Genomic DNA, 15,801 nt, shown 5'->3' on the forward strand with positions numbered 1-15,801 from the left:
TTCACGAAGATCCGATCACTCCTTCGTAAGTTAAAAATATGTAATTTTTTCTTATTTTTCAGAATTACCCCCCTCCCCCATAGAGGGGATCTGTTCAAATTATTTAAATCATGTATATAAGACTTCTGCTTATTTTTCTCACCAAGTTTCATCCCGATCCCCCCAATCTAAGTGTTTTCCATGATTTTAGGTTCCCCCACCCCAAACTTCCCCCAATGTCACCAGATCCGGTCAGGATTTAAAATAAGAGCTTTGATACACGATATCCTTCTAAATATCAAATTTCATTGAGATCCGATCACCCGTTCTTAAGTTAAAAATACCTCATTTTTTTCAATTTTTCAGAATTAACCCCTCTTCCAACTACCCCAAAGAGAGCAGATCCGTTCCGGTTATGTCAATCATGTATCTAGGACTTGTGATTATTTCTCCCACCAAGTTTCATCCCGATCCCTCCACTCTAAGTGTTTTCCAAGTTTTCGGTTTCCCCCTCCCAACTCTCCCCCCCAATGTCACCAGATCCGGTCGGGATTTAAAATAAGAGCTTTGAGACACGATATCCTTCTAAATATCAAATTTCATTTAGATCCTATCACACGTTCGTAGGTTAAAAATTCTTCATTTTTTTCTAATTTTTCAGAAATACCCCCCCCCCCCCAACTATCCCTAAGAGAGGTGATCCGTTCCGTTTATGTCAATCATGTATCTAGGACTTGCTTTTATTTTTCCCACCAAGTTTCATCCCGATCCCTCCACTCTGTTTTCCAAGTTTTAGGTTTCCCCCCTCCCAAATCCCCCCAATGCCACCAGATCCTGTCGGGATTTAAAATAAGAGCTCTAAGACACTATATCCTTCTAAGCATCAAATTTCATTGAGGTCCGATCACCCGTTCGTATACCTCATTTTTTCTAATTTTTCAGAAGTACCCCTCCCCCCCCCCCCAACTACCCCAAAGAGAGCGGATCCGTTTTGATTATGTCAATCATGTATCTGGGACTTGTGCTTATTTTTCCCATCAAGTTTCATCCCGATCCCTCCACTCTAAGTGTTATCCAAGATTTTAGGTTTCCCCCCTCCAACTCCCCCCCCCCAATATCATCAGATCCGGTCGGGATTTAAAATGAGAGCTCTGAGACACAATATCATTCCAAACATCATATTTCATTAAGATCCCATCACCCGCTCATAAGTTAAAAATACTTCATTTTTTCTATTTTTTCCGAATTAACCGGCCCCCCACTCACCCCCCAGATGGTAAAATCGGGAAAACGACTATTTCTAATTTAATCTGGTCCGGTCCCTGATACGCTTGCCAAATTTCATCGTCCTAGCTTACCTGGAAGTGCCTAAAGTAGCAAAACCGGGACCGACAGACAGACCGACAGAATTTGCGATTGCTATATGTCACTTGGTTAATACCAAGTGCCATAAAAATCACTAAATTTGCACATAAGTCTCTAGTTTATTGAAAAATCACTAAATCAACCAGAAAATCATTAAAATCTAGTTTATTTTTTGTCACCATGTGGCAACACTGCATGTATGTTTTGTATGCATTCACTCGTTTTTTTTATGAACTTATTGACCCGTTTAAGTTTAAAATTCATGTTTTTAATGTATTTTAACTAATTTTACCTGTTTTCTACATTTTTACCTATTTCGATTGTTTGTTTTCCTGTTCGCGGTTTTTGACCCCGAAATTCAAATGCGATTTTCTGGGGTTTGTGATAGAAATTTTGTAGAATAAACATTTTATCTTATCTGCAGCTAAACAGAGATTATTGAATTGATAGAGGTAGGCTTCTCTTCAGAGGCTTCCGGCTGCTTGAGGTGCTGTTCTGACGCGAGAACTATTAACCAGCCATTAGTCACTGATGTTTACTTTGGGTGGATTCATAGAATCTACACAGAATCCAAAGGATAGAGAATATCATCCAGGGTTGCCGGCCAGTGAAAAAAAAATGCTAGATTTTTTTTTATTTTGGGTTGATTTGGTTTCAGTAAGATAGCGATTTATATGCTGATTTAATGATTTTTACTTTACGCAATATAAAAATCTCTGGAAACACTTATAAATCACTAGGGATGGCAACCCTGCTCTCGCCAGATTATCTCTATCTATCCTATCTTAAAAATTAGTGTGGCAAAATTTACGGTGGAAACACTGCTGCAAGATTTTGCAAGATCTAGCTCAGGGCTACCATCCGATGAAGAAAAATCACTAAATTTTAGTGGTTTTTTGGATAATTTAGTGATATTCTTCGATAATCTAGTGATTTATGTGCTGATTTAGTGATTTATTTTCTTTTAAGCAATATAAAATAAATACGAATGTGATAAATCACTAGGGGTGGCAACCCTGATCTAGCTCTTTTTTCATCAATTGGCGAAGCAATAATTATTTTTGCAATAGGCTGCGAACCGTTCCGGAAGCACGCCGGTAGTCTTATAATTGAGTCACTGGTTTGTCAATACTTCTTTGGTCATGCATGAAACTTTATAGCATGTGAAATCGTAAAACAGGGAATTCCAGCTTTTATTAACTGTAAAAAAAAAGCTTCCTCGCCTATGTTTCAGTCTATGTTTTTGCTGCAAGAAAACTATTTTGATGAGAGACGATTGGCACGATTCCACCACGCGCAGCTCTTGTCACCTGGTTTAAGTGATTTCTGGGAGTTATCACCCCGTTGATTGCAACCATTCTTTTTAACGCTAACATAATCCGCGTCGACTTAACTGGCAACCCAGGAATGATATGCAGTGTTAGCATGGTCTTTTAGAACAATTGTGTTTTTTGCTATTTGAAGCTCCAAACCGAAAATCTGAAACTCAAATCAATTTTTAAATGCACTGTTTCTCTCTCCAAAAATATAATTCTTTTTTAACTGTTTCGACGCTGAAACCGCAGATATAAGTAAAAGGATGGCAGTCTCATCACGACAGGACCAATAGAAATGATTTCAGCTTTATATCAGCTGGTTGGGGGTAAACTGGGGCCTGGGTGGGAAGCTGCAATTTAGAATAATTCTATTTTTGTGGCGCTTTTGTTCTCCTGAGTCTCCAAAATGCTTGACAATGTTAACCCTTAAAAAGGATGCCTATGTTATACTTTTAACAATATCAGGTAATTGTACAACGCCAATAATTCTTCGAAGTTTACAGTAAAAACGGGATGTGAGATTCTAGCAATAAAAAGGCGATAAGATACTTTTTATACAGTATTATTACTAATATTCTTGCTTTCATAATAATCTATCTCGATTGAGCATTTTCAAACCATGCAAAGGCACTGACGCAATTCTTACAATAGAGTAAGAAAACATAATAAAATAGAATAAACTCAGGATAAAAGCATGGATCAGTCGTCATCAGGGGTGGATACAGAAAGAATGTGTGGGGGAGCAGCGACATTATTTGGGCCCCTTCATAAGTGTTTCAATCCCTTGACTCCTGTAATTACGGTAACCTTTGATTTTCTGCAGGGGGTGAACATGCCCCTGAAAACACCCCTTGGATCAGCCACTGGCCAAGATTTGCAAAACAAAAAGAAGCTAAAAGGGATAGAAAAGGGAGACGCTAACAGGAACTTGCTCCTTTTGGTGGTATAAAGATTTCTGTTTAAAATTATATCTAATATTATTTGGGTACCCAATATTTAGGAGACATCATTGTCCTCCAGGATACGCGGTCTTGAGCAGCCGTGGGTGCATAAGCTATACTATATATAAATATCATTTAACCCAGTATATTTAATAATAAAGAATTTATAAACATTGTGAAGAAAATATATAGTTTTTTTAATGAGAAATTGTCCACTTGGTTTGTAATAGCTCTCACCTAGTTAACAATGTTATTCTAGCACCTAAAGGTGTTATCCTAAACGCAGTGAAATATTTAGACATTACTTTTTTTTCTTTACCATTCTCCTTTTTTCTCCTATTAATTTTTAATCTTATAGAGGACATAGCTGCTTTCGAAGCTGGTTTACCATTGGTCACATATGATGCTTTTGTTCTTTATGCAGACAACTCTCCTGTTGATTCGGAATTTGCATTGAATTTGCGAAAACGACTAGAAAATGATGCTTTGCAAGTAAGTAGCTTATTTTTTTTATATATTTAAGTTCCTACCATATCTTCTTACAGGATGAAAAGTTCCTACCATAACTTCTTACTTAAGAAGTGTCTACCATAAATTCTTATTTTAGAATTTCTTACTTAATAACTTCTTACTTAAGAAGTTCGTACCATAACTTCTTGCTTAAGAACTTCTTAAGAAGTTCCTACCATAACTTCTTACAGGATGGGAAGTGGGTGATAGGGGATCAGTATCCGTCCCTCTAAACAGAAATATTAAGTCCTGGAAAAATTCTGCCAGCCCTCTTTGAAAGACAATGTTAGAAAACCATTCACAAGTCCACTAGCTTAGGTGGTGCCCTAAACCAGGGGCGTAGCTCCAGGATTTTATTGGGAGGGGGGCAAGAGGGATCCACATTTGGGGAGTCAAGGGATATGGGCTATACAATACTTTTTCTATAGATTTTTTTGATGCAACTACCTCCTTGCCCCCTCCCCAAACGACGCCACTGCCCGAAACCTATTTAGAGGGGGGGGTGGTAAGATTCGTCGAAACCGCAGACGAAATGTGTTTCTCATGGACATTTTGTTATGAATCTTTAGAAGCAAGTGGCTTTATAAGTTACCTTTATGAAGTAATTTGATAGTATGTTCCTAAATTCTAAGAAAGAAAAGTCATGGGACAACTCTTCGAGTCCTTATTGAAAGATTTCTCAGACGGTCTCCTAAAATCTTGATGTATCTATTTCACTACTTTTATTACTATCAGTATCATTATCATTACTTTCTATTGGCAGTAAGTGTAAAATATCATACCCCTTTCAAATATACTCTTGAGTTTTAAAATACAGAGAATTGATTACGTATACTAATCACGCTCGTTTTTCCTTTTCTTTTCTTATTTTGTATCTAGTGTGAATGCATATATGTATTATATGTATACAGTAAAAACATATAATACATATATGTATATATATGTTAAATATATAATTAAATATATGTTAAATATATGTATATATATGTTAAATATGTTAAACATATAATACATATATGTATTATATATGTAATGGTAGCATAGCTTTATTGAATGGGATTTATTTACCCATGCGTTACAAATGTCCGAATTTTTTTTCTCACTTACTGTCATATTCTTTTCCATTCTCTCATTTAAGATTCGACAGTTAACCCACCGACCTATTTACTTATAAGATTAATATAATTTTTGGCTTCTAAGAAACCTTTTTTTTTTAAGCATTGGCATTGCAAGGACATGCAGGGAGCTAATCCCCCACCAGAGATGTCAATATTTTCAAAACTAAAGAAAAACGGAATAATAATTTCAAAATCAATAAAAATTATTTTTCCCCCAATTATTGGCTTTGCCCAAGATTTAAGTCGTCCGGTGTAAGTTGTTTTTGCTTGAATTTATCTTATTATATTACTAAAAACGAGAGGAAAAAAAAATGTAAATGGAAGTATAAGAAACGAGTATTCCAAGGAGGTGCAGGGAGCAAATCCCCCCCCCCCGAAAAAAGCTCAATGTTTTGAAAACTAAAATAAAGAAAAAGGAATAGTTATTTTAAAACCGGCAAAAAATTATTTTTCTCCAAATCTTGGCTGCGTCCAAGGTCCAAATCGTCCGATATAAGCTGTTTTTTTTTAGTTGAATTTATCTTATTTTATTATTAGAAACCAGAGAAAAAATCTGTAAATGGAAGCATAAGAAATGAGTATTGCAAGGAAGTGCAGGAAGGCAATCCCCTTCTTCCCTATAGCCCAATATTTTTGAAAACTAAAGTAAAAACGGAATATAATTTGAAAACAGACAAAAAATCTCCAAATCTTGACTTTGCCTAAGATTTAATTCGTCCGATATGAACCAATTTTTTTGGTTAAATTTGTCTTATTATATTATAATAACGAGAGACAAAAAAATTCAAATGGAAGTATGATAAATTAGTACTGCTCAATATTTTGAAAACTAAAGAAAAAAACTAATGATAATATAAAAATTGATAAAAAATTGTTTTTTCTTAATCTTATCTTTCCCAAGATTTAAATCGCTCAACATAAAATGTTTTTGGTTAAGTTTTTCTCATTATATTACTAAAAACGAGAAAAAAAAATGCAAATGGAAGTATAAGAAATGAGTACCAAAACTATAAAAATCTCGAAGTTTTGTGGAGGATGGCCCACCCTGAATTTAAGAAGTCGCACCCGGAATGTATCCTTCACTGACTGCTGGCCGAAAATTGAGACAATCAAGAAAGGATCTGCGTCGTCTTCTAGGCTGTGTTGTTCTAGGCCATTGCACCAACTTGAGACAGCTCTTATTCGGTTCTCTATTTATGGGAAATTTAAGCTTTAAATACATGAATGATGGGAAAATTGCACCGAACCATAAAAATAGTGTTTTTATAAAAGTGGTACTTACGTGTTATAGCGACTACACCAAAGAAGTAAAGTTGGGATCAATCCTAATGAAATATGCCAATATTTCAGATAAAAATATTCAGATGAAAATATAATACTTTAGTAACAAATTGTGGTAACTACAACAAAGAACTATGAAAAGCTGGCCGCTCAGAACGCATTATAATAAATACCTAACCTCCTCTATATATCAAATATTTAATTAAAGCACACCTGGAAATATACCGTTTATCTCGCTTAGGTTAAGCTGATAATCTCCATGTGGACACAGAAAACCGGTTTCATTACAGATCAAGAACAAATTATGGTCGCTATAACATTTAAGTATCTAAAAAGTAATGAAAACAATATTCTGATTATGAAATTGCAGCGTGTGCGCCCTCTCTTTATCTTTATTGTTTTCTTTAATTTATATTGTGTTCTGTTTTAAGATTTGCTCAAGAGATGACCTGCTACCTGGAATGCACTCAGAAATCAATGCTCTTACTGGCTTAATCAAAAACCGTTGCAAAACTGTGATAATTATAGCCACTAATGATCTATTTCATAATAGCAGTGTTAACACCTGGTTAGTCAATGTGACAATCACAATTGGATTTGGTAAATATTTATTTTTGCACTCTATAGAACTGTTACCGTGAATGTCCGAAATCTGGTTAATGTCGACATTTACCGATGAATGTCCGAAATTTCCTTTTCTCTGCTTGGATTCAATTAGCTATGCGAGTCATCTTTTTCAGTCTTATGCAAGCTATGATGGTAAAAGTTAGGTTAGTTAGATTATGTTACTTTAGGTTAGGTTAGATTTGGCTAGGTTAAATTTGGTTATATATATCAGAAAACCTAAACTATCCAAACGTAATCTAACCTAATGCGTCATCATCAAAGCTTGCATTAAATTGAAAAAGTTGACTGGCAGTGCTGACTAAGTCCGAGGAGAAAAAAAACGTATTTCGGACATTCACTGGCGAATTTCGACATTCACGAATGCCGAATATTCACGGTAAGTGAACCATATTCTTAAAAAGTTTTCATAAAATGTGTCAGTTATTCCTCAAATTTAGGGACTACTTTTCTCTTCTTTTTTCTCTTTTTCCCCCTTTTATAAGTCTATCTTATTTATACACTTTAAAGGAAATTAGGGATGTAGGACTGCTAAAGTATGTTTTTAATGCTAGGGTTAGATCGGCTTTGCATTACGGGCGGAGCTTTGGGGGTGTATTAAGGGGTTGAATTTAGAGAGAATGCAGTTGAGGTTTTTTAAGCGTATGTTAGGCCTTGATAATAAGTTTAATGGGTTAGTACTAAGAGGGGATATAGGAATAAAGTGCATGAGACAGAATAGGTCAATTAGTACGGTTAAATATTGGGAAAGGGTGTCATCGATAGAAGATAATAGGCTAGTTAAACAAGCATTTTTAATGATGCTTCAAGATAGGAGGAAGGATTAGTGGCCAAATCAGGTGAAGAATATATTAGACCGTGCAAAGCTGGGTAATTACTGGAATGAGGGAAAGGGGATAGGAGAGATGGTAGGGACTGTATCTAGGTTAGTTGCTACTAGGCTAGAATCTCAGGAAGTTCAGGTTCAGCTAGCTGAGAAGGCCACCTCGCCGTCCCTTGGGATAAATGCGGAGGTCAAGGAGAAATGGGGCGAAGAAATTTACCTAAAAATGGGATTGGCTCCGGATGATTTGAAATGGGTAATGTATGTAAGGGGAAATTTTATGCCTCTTGGAGAACGTAGGAAATATTTAGGGAGAAATAGATTGAGGGATGGTCCTTACAGTTGCCCTATGTGTGGAGAGATGGATGAGTCTTTGCAACATTTTTTAGGGGATTGTAGGGAGTTGAGGGAGTTGCGCTTGAAAATATTTGGTAGGGAGGTTGGGGGGAGAGATTGGATTTTGGAAATTCTGAGAAGTAGATGTTACTTAACTATAAATAATATTGGAAAATTCGTCCGGATAGGTATGAGGTATCGTGATGTTTTCTTAAATAATTAGTTTAATGTCCTTTCAGTCAATGTTTGTTGCTGTATTTTTTTTTCACTTGTTTTGTGTATGTCACCATGGCCCAATTGGGCTTTTCGTGTGAATAAATCTATCTATCTGTCTATCTATCTATCTATCTGTCTATCTATAAACTATAGCTTCGTAATAAAACAATTTTCTAGGGAAAATGTCTTCAGTCAGTTGTCTTTTCTCAAAAACGACTCGGAATATTTTTCAGAGGCAAGACTATAGCGTTGCCTATAGCAAAGGCCATACAAGGTCTATTTCAGTTTTTAAGAATCAAAGTTGATCGGAGGACAACTAGCCCCCCCCCCCTTTCTAAGCCCTTCTTTCCCTAAATAAATCTGATTTAAATTTCAGATAGCCATTTTGTTAAATATAGTTCAAAGGTCATATAACAAAAACTCCAGTGGCAACACAAGTCATCAGGGTCCGGGGGCAGGTTTTGTAAGTTATACCCTGTGGATATGTAAGGTTCCTATGGAAGGGATGCTCGTATAAACTTCAGAGAGTGCTCAATTGGTTAGGAATTGAAAGTTCTAGTTCACTTTTTCAGTGTCATAAATACATTTTATGACTTTTTATACGTTTGACTTTTTCAGAGTCAAAAGTGATCGGAAGGTAACTAGCCCAGATAAAATTTTGGGATAGACATTTTGTTAGAAATAATTCAAAGGTCATACAAAAAAAATTTCGGTGTCAAAAAAGGTCCCAGGGCCCGGGGGCAGGCGTTGTAAGTTAGGCCCTGGGGGCAGCTCTATTCCTCCTTCTTCCTTTTTTTATTTAATACTGCTCTTCAGTTGTTCCTAATTAACTATTTTCTATTTTGATACCTCTTCTCTTATCTTGCTTTACATTTCTCTCTAGTTGGTTATTTTTTTCAGAACAGCCAAAGAAAATCATTCCATGTCGGATTGATAGAGAAGTTCGAATTCCAGAATCGTTAGCACCCATATCAAAGCTGGATTTCTGTAATAAAAACGTCGATAGCTATGCTCGCCTTATCAATAGCATTCATCTACTTTCGAAGCAAGCAGAGAAGTTGAAAGCAAGGGAGCAAATTCAAGAGCTGTCACCAAAGTCGAAGACCGGCCGAGGATCTTCGCGTTGGCTCAAGGAGCTGTTTTTATCTCGTAATAGTAGTAGTCGACTAAGTCTTTCGTCGAAGGATTTTGGCTGTGAAGAAGAGAATCTGATTAAAGATGAAAAGAATAAAGGAACGACTAGTAGGAATCTTGAAAAAGAAAATGAGATATTCTCAAGGGAACTGAAAGAGAGTAAGGTGAGCAGTTTAATTAGAGAATGAAAGAAAGAAAAAGAAATGAAACAAAGATAGGTGAATAGTTGAATTGGGGTATTTAACTTCGTGAAATTGTGTTGATTTTAGAATTGGGACGTTTAGCTTTGTAAAATTGTGTCAAGACGTTAGCTTTGTAAAAAAGTGAGTCAAGTAGTGTAATTAGAGAATGAAAGAAAGTAACGAAGCGGAAAAGGAAATGAAAGAGAGTAAGATGAGCAGTTTAATTAGAGAATGAAGTAAAGAAAATAAAATGAAAGAGAGATAGATGAACAGTTGAATTGCGGTACTTAGCTTAATGAATTACGTTGATTTTCAAACTCGGACGTTTAGCTTTGTAAAATTGTGCTGATTTAGTTTTTTGAAAGAAAGCGAGAAAATGAAAGAAAGTGAGTCAAGTAGTGTAATTAGAGAATGAAATAAAGTAACCAAACGGAAAATTAAATGAAAGAGAGTAAGGTGTGCAGTTTAATTAGAGAATGAAGTAAAGAGAATAAAATGAAAGAGATATAGATGAACAGTTGAATTGCGGTATTTAGCTTAATGGAATTATGTCGATTTTCAAACTCAGACGTTTACCTCTGTAAAATTATGTTGATTTAGTTTTTTAAAAGAAAGCGAGAAAATGAAAGAAAGTGAGTCAAGTAGTGTAATTAGAGAATGAAAGAAAGTAGAGAAACGGAAAAGGAAAGAAAGCGAGTTAGGTGAGCAGTTTAATTAGATAATGAAAGAAAGAAAAGAAAATGAAAGAGAGATAGATGAACAGTTGAATTGGGTATTTAGCTGAATGAAATTTTGTTCGTTTCTGAATTTGGGTGCTTAGCTTTGTAAAAGCGTATTGGTTTAGTTTCTTGAAAGAAAGCGAGAAAAATGAAAGAAAGTGAGTCAAGTAGTGTAATTGGAGAATGAAAGCAAGTAAGGAAACGGAAATGAAAGGGAGTAAGGTAAGCAGTTTGATTAGAGAATGAAAGAAAGAAAAGAAAATGAAAGAGAGATAGATGAACATTGAACTAGGGTATTTAGCTAAATGAAATTGTGATGGTTTTTGAATTGGGGGGTTTAGCTTTGTAAATGTGTGTTGACTTTGTTTCTTGAAAGAAAGCGAGAAAATGAAAGAAGGTGGATCAATTAATGTAATTAGAGAATGAAAACAAATAAAGAAACGGAAAGGAAATGAAAGAGAGTAAAGTGAGCAGTTTGATTAGAGAATGTAATAAAGAAAAGAAAATGAAAGAGAGATAGATGAACAGTTGGATTGGGGTATAATTCAATGAAATTGTGAGGATTTTTGAATTTGGGCGTTTAGCTCTGTAAAAGTGTGTTGATTTATTTTCTTGGAAGAAAGCGAGAAAAATTAAAGGAAGGGAGCGAAGTAGTGTAATTAGAGAATGAAAAAAAAAATAGGAAACATAAAACGAAATAAAAGAGAGTAAGGTAAGTACTGTAATTAAAGAATGAAAGAAAGAAGAGAAAATGAAAGAGAGATAAATGAACAGATGTATAGGGGTATATAGCTTAATGAAATTGTGTTGGTTTTTGAATTGGGGTCGGGGGGGGGCAACTGAGGTCAATGGTAGGTGTATCTCTGTCCCATAGCAAATTGTACCCCTGGGGGGGGGTAAGTTTTAAATAGAATAAGGTAAATGTGTTTGTCAAGTATCAATTGTTGTCGACTTGTTACGCATTTGAGCCGTCCGTAATTGATTGGGTGATGCGAACAGCTCCTGGCCATGTTACATGCAACTTTGGCTCTTGCAGTAAAATTTGTATGCGACAAAGTTTTTAAAATTAAACTCGGTTAAAAATAGGGGTGTTCTTAACCAAAACTTGGGTACAAAGGGATGTTTTTGGGTGCAAATAAGGCTCTACATCTCCCCCTGTCTTTATCATCCTTTCTAATTTAAATAATAAAAAAACAAGTCTTTCAACTGGAAGTAAGGAGCAACATTAAAACTTAAAACGAACATAAATTATTGCATGTATGAGAGGGTTCGCCCCCTCGTCAACCCCTCGCTCTTTATGCTAAAGTTCGAATTGGGCTCCAATTCTTTAAGAATGATCCCTGAATCACAAAAACTGTTTAATTAGAATGAATAGCTCTTTTGAAAGTACTAAAAGAAAAACTTCAGCGTAAAGAGTGAAGTATTGACGAGGGAGCTAACCCCCTCATATACATAATAATTTCTTTTCGTTTTAAGTATTAATGTTGTTCCTTACTTTCAGTTGAAAAAACTTTCCTTTAATTTTGTTTCTGATCGTTTTTTAAATATTACTGGGAAAAACCGGCACCCCTTCATTAGACAGTTGCTTCTCTACGGACAATTCCTTCTCGGACAGATCCTCCCACGTAACCCTGACCCCCCCCCCCCACTAGAAAAATTCCCCCTAAAAACGTCTGTATACTTCCCAATAACTAATACTGTATATAAATAATGGGCAAAGTTCATAACTTTCAGCCCTTCCTCCGGAGACTGTGGGGGATTAAGTCATCCTTAAAGACATAGGTATTAGATTTTTCCGACTATACTAAATAAAATGGCTATCCCCAAATTTTAATCTAGTGACACTGGAAAAATGAGCGTGGGAGGGGGCCTAGTTGACCTCCAATTTCTTTGTTGGTCACTTAAAAAGGGCTCTAGAACTTTTAATTTCCGTTTGAATGAACCCTCTGGCGATATTCTAGAACCACTGGTCGATACGATCATTCCTGGAAAAAAAAATAAACACGCATCCGTGATATTTCTTCTGGCCAAAAATACAAACTTCCACATTTTTGCAGATATGAGCTTGAAACCTCTACAGTAGGGTTCTCTTATATGCTGAATCTGACGGTGTGATTTTCATTAAGACTCTGAAACTTTCAGGGGATGTTTCCTCCTTTTTCGAAAATAAAGCAAATTTTCTCAGGCTCGCAACCTTTGATGAGCAAGACTAAATTTGATAAAACTTGTATATTTGAAATCACCATACAAATTCAATTCTTTTAATTTATCTATTAGTACCAAAATTCCGTTTTTAGAGTTTCGGTACTATTGAGCCGGGTCGCTCCTTACTTACAGTTTGTTACCTCGAACTGTTTGAAAAAATAAAGGAAGATAGAGTTACAATTTTTCGTCATAATAAATGTTTACTTTTTTTATAGGACTCCTCTCGAAGTTTATTGTCATTACAGCCCCCAGAATCTGCGAAGCCACCTAAAAAACATGGAATTTTGAAAGTGCCAAAGATGGTTACGAAGTTAAAACGAAAAAAAGCCATGAGCTCTTAGCTTTATTCTTTACTCATATTTTTACAGCCATTAATCAACGATGTAAAGCGCATATCGCATTATTTTTGCTTTAATAAAATGATTAGATTTTTAGTTGTATGTTTGGATCAAGGAGTATGGTTAACTTATAAGAGCGGGAACGTGCGCTAGTGTCGATAAAAAAAAATATCAATGCCATCTAGTATTTGGCGATACTTGGCACTTTTTGACTTATAAGAGTGGAAATGGCGCTTGTCAATAAAAAATTTCAATTCCATCTAGCGTTTGGCGACACTTGGCATTTTTTCAGTGTAATAATAAGACTAACTAGCTTAAATTAGCGTAATTGGTAAAAATAGGTAGTAATAAGTCTCTGATCTCAGTTTCTGACAGAAAAACGATTACAAAGCTTGAACAAATGCTAAGTGTCGCCAAACGGTAGATGGCGTGGATATGTTATTTTAAACTAGCGCTAGTTTCCACTACTAGTTACGTATACTCTTTGGTTTGAATATGTTATTATTACATTTTTCTCATTTTGGCATGCAAATTTTGCCTTGAAGATACTGAAACATTCATTACAATGATCACAGCCCCCCCCCCCCCCCCAAAAAGGTAGATGTTGGAAAATGTGAGTTGGGTGCTATAAACTTACATCTATAAACACATTCCATTAATTACCAAGATTCAATTTCAAGGTCCAATCTAGTTGTCGGTCGGGAATATTAGCTATGGTAGCTTCTCTGCTAGTAACGAATAGTAGTGGAAATCAAAAGTTGTCTTATCAATGAGCTTGTGAATATCGCCTATATATTACTATAACTAATTGAGATAACTTAATACTTCATCGTCTAAATAATTAATAAGTAAAATAACCAATTGACAGGGTAAGCTTTTTATTTTGGGAAGGCTGTTGGGCTGGGGAACTACTGCTACTAACAGATCACTGCAGCACCAAGCTGCCTGAGACCAACACAGCTACGCATGCTCCTTCTCCATCCCAATCTATCCAAAGCGTCCCTCCTTACACCCTCCCAGAAAGTTCATATAGGGAGGAGACTTGGCATTCTTCTGTGTTAAAAAAATTCGTCTGTGTTTTAAAAAAAATAGGAATTTTTTTCCTGGGATTGAGTAATGTTTCGAGGAATTGCCAGCATGACAGAAAGCTTGTTATGGGGGAGAGGGTTTACCAAGATAATTTTTGGGATGAGTTAGTTTTCTAGTGGAAGTAGGCTTTACCTGCATTTTTAAGATGAATTTGCGAGTCAGAGAAACAAAAGAACCAAACAGTGTATACTCTTTTGTGAGGGGAGGAAATCGGCTAGCAGCAGGCCTCTATATATCGATTCTCATTGTCGCTTGTCTTCTAACCGCAGACAATTTGAGACAATTTGCTGTCTTTTCGTATTGCAGTCTTTAGGTACTATTAAAGCAAGTCCAATTTCTAACAACGATATCTGCTATGCTTCAAACTTTTGGTTTTCTTTTTTAAGGTTTTAACTATTGTAATCCTTTGTCAAAATATATAGAATTTGCTCTTTACGTAATTTAAATGTCTATTAGTACTGTATATTTTCAAAGATATTTGATTACTGAAGCAAATCTAATTTCTAACAACGATTTATACTAAGCTTCAACATTTTGATTTTCTTTTTTAAGCTTTTTGAATTGTTGCAATACCTTGTCAAAATATTGAATCATCATTTGTAATAACTGCAAATTTTCGTTTTTGGGCCTTACTACTGACGTTATATAACTGGTTGCGTTCAAACCTGTAAGCTTAATCATGTAGCGAGTGGATTTTATCTAACAAAAAAAAAAACTAATTTTAAAATTTTCAGGTATTTTTCTAGTTTGAATAAAAATCATAAAACTATTGCTCCGGCACCTCAAATATTTTTGCAGTTTACATTTATTATTTAAGAATTAACGACGCTTCTTGACTACTAAGGTCCCTGCGTCGGCCCTGCAGTGCATTCCTGCAGCGTAATTCGATCTCTGGGTCCCGTATTACCAAGCTAAGGTCAAATCCACTGCGACACCACAGGACTTGCAGTTTACATAAAAACTTTAGCGATTTTGAACTAAACTTACAAAAATTTTCAAGCTTCAAACTTTTGGTTTTCTTGTTTAAGGTTTTATTCAAAGATATATGATAATTACCGCAAACCCGATTTCGAACAACGATTTCTACCAAGCTTCCAACTTTTTGTTTCCTTTTTTAAGGTTTTTTAATTGATGTAATCCCTTGTAAAAATATATGCAAATATTTATGCAATTATCATTTTTTGCTCTAAGCAATTTAATATAAACTTCTCCATACATGAAAATCTTTAATTTTCCAAAATAAGTGTGACAACGTCATTGCAATACTGATGTATATAAAAATGACGTCACTTACTTTTTTTCAAAAATCAAAGCTCTCAAAAAATTTTCTCAAACTTTTGACCTATCTAGATCGTTTTTTTAGGCCAGAGTATTCCAGGATTCCAATTTTCCCGAAACATATGGAGCCATTTTCGAGAAAAAAAATAAATGTATATATAAGTAAATATACAATTATTCCTCGTTTATAAAGATAGTGTATGAGTAAATCCATTGGCCAAATTTAGCATAAAATTGTATATGTGTAGCCAAAACACTCCACCAAACTTTCACTGTGTCCGTCGAGATAGAAGAACCTTAACTAAAGGTACTTTTGGAGCTTCGTTGTATTACCTTTAGAAATGTCT

The 15,801-nt window shown here is 35.3% G+C and overlaps 1 protein-coding gene across 2 annotated transcripts in view; it reads left to right on the forward strand.

Annotated features, from left to right (window-relative positions):
* LOC136027038 (myeloid differentiation primary response protein MyD88-B-like) overlaps positions 1-13,183 on the forward strand; it is a 97,515-nt gene extending 84,332 nt beyond the window's left edge. For both annotated transcript variants that reach the window (XM_065703957.1, XM_065703958.1), the window contains 4 exons: positions 3,960-4,093; positions 6,942-7,110; positions 9,410-9,807; positions 12,965-13,183. In XM_065703957.1, the coding sequence (XP_065560029.1) occupies positions 3,960-4,093; positions 6,942-7,110; positions 9,410-9,807; positions 12,965-13,090 (827 nt within the window). In that variant the 3' untranslated portion in view covers positions 13,091-13,183. The remainder of the gene's footprint in view (positions 1-3,959; positions 4,094-6,941; positions 7,111-9,409; positions 9,808-12,964) is intronic.
* Positions 13,184-15,801: the final 2,618 nt, after the last annotated feature.

The sequence above is a fragment of the Artemia franciscana genome, chromosome 5, assembly GCF_032884065.1.
Source record: "Artemia franciscana chromosome 5, ASM3288406v1, whole genome shotgun sequence".
NCBI classification, from domain to species: Eukaryota; Metazoa; Arthropoda; class Branchiopoda; order Anostraca; family Artemiidae; genus Artemia; species Artemia franciscana.